This window comes from Oryx dammah, unplaced genomic scaffold, assembly GCF_014754425.2.
Source record: "Oryx dammah isolate SB20612 unplaced genomic scaffold, SCBI_Odam_1.1 HiC_scaffold_11229, whole genome shotgun sequence".
Classification (NCBI taxonomy): Eukaryota; Metazoa; Chordata; class Mammalia; order Artiodactyla; family Bovidae; genus Oryx; species Oryx dammah.
The window spans coordinates 3,540,433-3,547,447 of record NW_024080622.1 but is presented as its reverse complement, the minus strand read 5'-3'; the positions used below and the strand labels follow the sequence as shown (position 1 = coordinate 3,547,447).

Below are 7,015 nucleotides of genomic sequence, written 5' to 3'. Positions count from 1 at the left end.
GCCCAGATGGGGCTCATCTTTCTGGCAGAAATCCAAGAAAGCTAAGAATTCTAAATTAATTAAAACTGCCTTCCAAGTTATCAAGATGGAAAGGTGGAACAAGTTTCATGTCACTGTTCTGTAGACGATGATGTGGTAGCTCTGACTGTGTTCTCTGCCCAGGGCAGGGTCAGGCTTGGATTCTTCCAACTGGGTGTAAAGAGAGGCCAGTGTCCTCTGATAATACCAGTTCTTGCCCACTGGAACTCTATTATGCCAGCTACTCACTTTTTCTCTAACCCTCAAGATAACCTTGAAAAGGTAAAGTTTTATCCCTTTCCACTGGAGGAAGTTGAGGCTCAAAGAGCCGAGGTCACTTGAGGAAAGCCACGTGGCTGGAAGTGACTGTGGTCAGGCCTCGCGCCAGGTCCCCCCTTGGCTGCCCCCTCCCCAGGTTCTGGGCGAGGATGGCGAGCTATGGATGTGACACTGTACACTGTGCCCACTGCTCAGACCAAGTCTGTGGCTTGACCCTCGGATGTCTGGGGACAAGGTCCCTTCCATTTGCTCACCCCTCCCTGGTGCCACGGGATGTCCCCAGCGTCGCCTTGCTCTCGTGCATTACAGCAGCCTCCGCGAGGGCTCCGAGCCCCTTACTAGGCGCAGCAGCACTCAAGGGGCATCGCGCAGCTTCAGGTGCTGGAGGATCTCAGTGAGGGCCTGACCGATGAGCGAGGAGGGACTATTGAGCTTCACTGCACTTGCAATGAGTGTGATCTCTAGGACACAGAAGCACCTCTGCGCCGTCCCCACCCAGCCCAGTTCAGTTATACAGAGAGGTGGGGCAGTGGAAATCCTGCCCCAGGACAGCTGCTCCAAGGGCTGGACCAGAGTGGCTACTCCTTGAGGCAGCTTGACACACTTTTGTCCCCCCATCCCCATCCCCTTTAAGAATTGATACTCTCTCATCACTCCACGGCTGGACAGTGCTCTTTGCTGGGCGAGCTGCTCAGGAAGGTGCCTCTGTGTTCCTGCCGCGCACAGTGAGCAAGCCCGGAAGAGGTTGTGTGCCCTCCGGGGCCCTCCGCTGGCTCAGCCACCATCCTGAGGAATGATCTGCCTTTTTTTCCTCTGAAATTCACCTGTGTCTGTTGGAACGTACCCGGAAATGGAGGGGTGGTGTGCTCAACTCCCTGGAGCCGCCAGACCAGGAGACAGGAAGCAGTTCTCACCCACATTTCAGACGAGCAAATGGAGCCACACGTCCGCCTTCCTTCTGCCCCTATGACTGCTTCCTTAGCGCCCACTTCTGTGAGTGCTGCCCCCGGCAGCTTTAGGACCAACCTGCCCACATGTAACGGAGGGGAAAGGTTTTCTAAGAATGAATGCACCAAGGCTATTTTTAAGGCTAACAGGGCAGCATCATTAAACACCATTTTCCCCAGAACAGGGTTGGCTTTTCTATCGTCTGTCACTGAAACTAAACAATGACAAAAACACCGGGTCCGTGAGCACACTAGGAAGCTGGGGAGGTGGTCCTGCAGAGAGAGTAGCAGCCCTGTCAGGAGTATGGCCAAGCAAAGGGCTGGGTGCCCACAAAACCCTGCAGTACCTTCTGTAGGACCATATGGGGGTTATTTAAAATATATAAACGAATGTTGTATATATATATATTTGCTATTAAAACAATAAAATGGTAAGTGTTTGAGAGAGAGAGAGAAAAAAAAAAAAAGAACTGTCTAAATCCTCCTAAGGAAAGAGAGAAATTTCTCTTGTTGCTATTTAGTGGCTACGTTGAGTCCGACTCTTGGAGACTGTAGCTGGCCAGGCTCCTCTGTCCATGGGATTTCCCAGACAAGAATACTGGAGTGGATGGCCATTTCCTTCTCTAGGGGATCTTCCCGACCCAGGGATGGAACCGCATTGGCATTGGCGAAGGAATTCACTGAGTCACCAGGGAAGCCCTCTATGGAATCTCTAAACTCCACCAATTAGTTCATCTATTTATGAGACCCAGAGATGGGGAAACTCTAATATAAGGTGTAGGTCTTCTGTTACGCTCTCCAGATAGAAAGTTCTTGAAGAATTGATTCTGTCCACTCGCTCATAGTATTATCAAATGAGATATGCAAGTTTTCAATGGATAAACTACAATTTTCAAGTCAAAGTTCTTTGTGTTAGTCATGACATCACCATATAAAATGGAAAGTATTTTTTGCTTCAGAGAATGGCTACTCTTCATAACTTTACTTGGCTAATTACCAAAGCATAATTTGGAAGAGTTCTCAATTCATGGGGCATGGTAGACATGGATTTCTAACTTTCTCTACTGGTTGCCTCTTTGTAAGATCTTAATTAGTAGACGGATCTGAATCCTTGCCCTAAATAGATTCACCACCCTTGGACTCCCTAATTATCATAAGCCTTTATTTCTATTTGTATATAAAATATCAGGACAAATTCTAGGGCTCTTAACAATAGCACAATGGAATCAGAAACCAGTTGATTATATCCCCCTATTTTCACCCCATAGCAAAAGCCCATCCAACAACTTTGGGTGCAATGGCAGCAGCTGGAACTAAACTTTACTATTTATATTTAACTTCATGGTCCCTGATGCAGTTCAGACCTTATTATGTTTTTTTGTTTGTTTGTTTCTTTTTTTTTTGTTCAGACCTTGTTTTTTAATTAATTAGTTAATTATGGGATGAGGGATCTTTTTTGCATCATGCAGGATCTTTCATTGAGGTGCACAGACTCTCTAGTTTTGGCCCATGGGTTCTGGAGTGTGTGAAAGCAATAGTTGCAGCACCAGCTTAGTCGCCCTGACACATGTGGGATCTTAGTGATTGAACTTGCAACCCCTGCATCAAAAGGTAGATTCTTACTGGACCCCTGGACCATCAGGGAAATCCCCCGATTCTATTTTTGACAAAAATACCTTTCATTTTCCTGCCTCTAGATTGCCTTCCTAAAAAACCATATCCTCTCCCCCTGCACATATGTCATCTGTTGCAGAAATATGCTGGGCTCCACTGCTGTTCTGTCTCACTCAGTGGAAGGCAGACGTCACAATTGTCATGTGCTTATTTGGGAATTTACCTGCCTCATTCTGACTTCTTTGAAACTCGTTTAAACGTCCACATCTGTGTGGATGGGCACTAGTTGAGTACCAAACAAGGATGCAGTCAAGCTAGACATGCTGGCACAACGCACTCAGCCTTGCTTTCCCAGTGGCTCAGCGGTAAAGAATCTGCCTGTGATGCAGGAGCTACAGGAGACCTGGGTTCCATCCCTGGGTCGGGAAGATCCCCTGGAGGAGCGCATGGCAACCCACTCTAGTCTTCTTGCCTGCAGAATCCCATGGGCAGAAGAGCCTGGCGGGCTACAGTCCATAGGGTTGCAGAGAGTTGAACACTTAAGTCTTAAGTGACTTAGCATGCACTCAAACCCTCTACCAGAGGCCAAATCTGCACAAGAGTTTGACAGTCTTTTCTGAAATGAATTATGTGATATGATAAAAATTACATCTTTGAAGTACCCTGGAGGCTCAGTAGTTAGGACTCAGGGCTTTCACTGTTGGGGCCAGCAGCCCAACACCCTGAACAAGGTGTTCCTGATCCCACAAATCGTGTGGCATGACCCAAAAAAACAAAAATTGTATCTTTTGAAGAAATATTTGTTTTCTTAACTAAAAATTCATTAAATAGAACAAAGAAGGTAATGGTTTTTGCTATTTTAAGGCCCCAAATTTCAAAATAAAAGAATGCTAAATGCTATGGTGTGTTTTTTCCTCCAAGTTTTCAGTTCCAGACCAAAGTAGACAGGATCATAAACAATATAAGTAGTATGATGTCTTTGTAGTATGTCAACTTAGCTAAGTTCAAACTAACTTTCCCAAAATGTCTTTCCCTGCATGATTCTGAGTTACAGTTGGCCACAGGAGAAGCATGAGCATTTTTTGGAAGGCCTGAGTGAATTAACTGTCTTTTTTTTTTCACATTGAAAATCAGAATACTGTGTCAGGCATAGTCATAGTGAGCACATATTGTCACTGATCTGCTAATGCACGTTGTGAGGGTTATAGCGGTACCCAATGCATAGTTCCTCAAGCAAACCCATATCTCCTCATTCAACTTTTCCTAGTCCTGGGTCAAATGCATAGGTAGTTTCATGGTGAAGGGCACCAGCTTCTCCTGCAGTTCACTCAACATCATGATTTACCCTTGTGGTTTCTAGTTTATCCTTATAGATTCTAGTTCTTGCTCATAGACTTTAATATCCAGCTCCCTTGGTTACTAGCCTGAATGACTTCAGGTCCTACACAATACAGAGCCAACAGCCTTGCACAGACTTCTTAATCGGCTACCATAATTGTCTAAGGTCTAATGCCTATAATAAATTTCTTATTGAATTATCCATGGTGTTTCTGCTTCTGTCTTCAAACTCTGCCTGATATAAGAAGTCAGTACACATATGCAAAAAGCATCTTAAGAGATTCTTGCTCCTTGAAAGAAAAGCTATGACAAACCTCAGTTCAGTTCAGTTCAGTTCAGTCACTCAGTCATGTCCAACTCTTTGAGACCCCATGGACTGCAGCATGCCAGGCAAACCTAGACAGTATATTAAAAAGCAAAGACATTATCTTGCCAATAGAGGTCCAGATAATCAAAGCTATGGTTTTTCCAATAGTCTTGTATGGATGTGAGAGTTGGACCATAAAGAAGGTTGAGTGCCAAAGAACTGATGCTTTTGAACTGTGGTGTTGGAGAAGACTCTTGAGAGTCCCTTGGGCTGCAAGGAGATCAAACCAATCAATCCTAAAGGAAATCAGATCTGAATATTCACTGGAAGGACTGATGCCGAAGCTAAAACTCCAATACTTTGCCCACCTGATGCGAAGAGCTGACTCATTGGAAAAGACCTTGATGCTGGGAAAGATTGAAGGCAGGAGGAGAAGGGGATGACAGAGGACTCGATAGTTGGATGGCATCACCGACTCAATGCACATGAGTTTGAGCAAGCTCTGGGCCATGGACAGGGAAGCCTGGTGTGCTGTCCATGGGGTCACAAAGAGTCGGACATGACTGAGCAACTGAACAACAACAAAGAAGGAACATAAAATTACATTTGGTACATTCATTGAGTGCTATGCACCAGACGTTTTACTAAGTGTGCCTTATCTGTTTTGATCTCTACTACAACACTATTTTCCAGGCAAGGAAACTGAACTCAAAGAGATTAATAAATTTGCCCAAGAACACACTGCTAGAATATCAAAAGCTGGGCAATTGAGAGCTTCTACTCAAAACTACTGTGTCAGGCCGCGGGTCCCGGCGGCACTGAGCCGCCGGCGTTTCCCAGCGCGGCCGCCCGAGGCCGGCGAAGCCATGGGCGCCAGGACCCCGCCGCCGCATTCCCAGTTGCAGGAAGAGAAAGTAAATGTCTAGGGAAACCTAATGGACAATCTCCACAACAGATGATAACAAAAAGTAATCCAGATGGGGTGCAGGTGCTGTAAAATGATACAAAGCTATCTCTTCGATCCAGTTCACGTGCCCTCCCCTGGTTACGTTAACGAAGTAAACAGCTGCAAGTTAGATGAAGAGGACACTCTTAAATTGAAAGACAAACAGAGCAGCGAAATCCTGGTGCACAAGGGTGACCCTCCTAATGAGGGCTCCAAGAGGATGGCAAGCGGGAGTGGAAGAGCCTCTCCACAGGAGCCCTGCGGGCCGCCGCGAGGACCACTCCTCTTGGGGGATACGGTGGGGGGACCCTGTGCCGAGAAGACTAGCGAGGCCATCAATGGCGTTGGCCCCGCTGCTGTCCTGCAGCTCAGTGGTGAGCCGGGGCCCCCTCAGGAGGCCAGAGACTCCTGGGCCAGTGCTGCAAACAGAGGTCACCTGACCCAGCTCTGCCTTGAAGGAGGGAGTGCCAGGGAGCTGGACTGCATGCGGCCGGCCTCGGGAGAGACGCAGGTCATCGGCAATGGGGTCTCCGGCGCGCCATCCACAGCCGGGCTTGCCGCCTGGGAAGTCCCAGCCCATGTCCTCCGGACACCCACCCCGGACTACCCTCCGCTTTGCGGCTCAGCTGAAGACAACGCTGATCACGTTGATCACCAAGAGAAGGACCGTCTTTTCAAGATCCACTCTGAGAAGGAGCCCCAGGAGGGTGCTCACCCCCCGGCAGGGGATTGTGGTTTGAATATGCCCTTCTCTGCGAAGAGAAGCTGGGATTCATTAAACGAGGCCGTGACAACTGAAATCCCAAGTGTCTACTTTGACAAAGACGATCCTGCTCAGGACGTGCCTGTGGTCAATTCGAGAAACGGGTGGGAGGAGGCCCCTGGTTCCCCCGGAGACCGGAGCTGGGAGACGGCGGATGAGGATGCGGAGGTGGCCGAAGCCCTCGCGGCCTTAGAAGCAGCTACTGCGGGGGAAGATGTGGATGAGGCCGAGTAGGGGAGGGGATTCTCCAGGCAAATAAGCTAGTGACGATCTGGTCACACGGTCTGGGTTTGCTCCTAAAACCCAGAGCTGATAAATGCAGCATATACGGCTGCAGCCTTACAGGGGGTTGACCCCCAGCGCCAGTTGGCTTGTTCACCATGAAGAGTACCACCGTCTAGATGGGCTAAAACTCAAGAGACTATAAGTCAGAGTGGACCAGTGCTGGCGTCCACAGAACATGCAGATCTTAAACACCCTGCTGGCCAACCCGCACAACTCCTGCAGAACGTGTGGTGCAGGCATTCGTGAGAACGCCCTGGAATCCCAGCACAGAATCCCAGGGAAAGAGATTCACAGGACATTCTGTTTGAGTGTAAAAATTCCTTACCTTGCTTTTGAGAGCCAAACATCATACCCAGTCAGGGAAAGGTAACTACCCCCCACTTAAAAGTGCCTAATGTACCCCCCAGAGCATGGCTTACCTTCAGGGACAATCACCCAGGGAACCCATCACTAACCACTTGGACAGAGTGGAGCTTGGCAGCTTTCAGGGTAGAGCAGGAGCTGCCTGTAAACAAATG

The 7,015-nt window shown here is 48.1% G+C and overlaps 1 protein-coding gene across 1 annotated transcript; it reads left to right on the top strand.

Annotated features, from left to right (window-relative positions):
* The first annotated feature begins 5,386 nt into the window (after window positions 1-5,386).
* On the top strand, window positions 5,387-6,572 carry LOC120861158 (uncharacterized protein C4orf19-like). The gene has a single exon (XM_040236805.1). The coding sequence runs from the start codon at window positions 5,481-5,483 to the stop codon at window positions 6,444-6,446; it is 966 nt and encodes a 321-aa protein (XP_040092739.1). The 5' UTR covers window positions 5,387-5,480; the 3' UTR covers window positions 6,447-6,572.
* Window positions 6,573-7,015: the final 443 nt, after the last annotated feature.

Excerpts from the sequence above, each read along its gene's own strand:
- LOC120861158 (XM_040236805.1), top strand. The coding sequence starts at position 5,481 with ATGGGGTGCAGGTGCTGTAAAATGATACAAAGCTATCTCTTCGATCCA.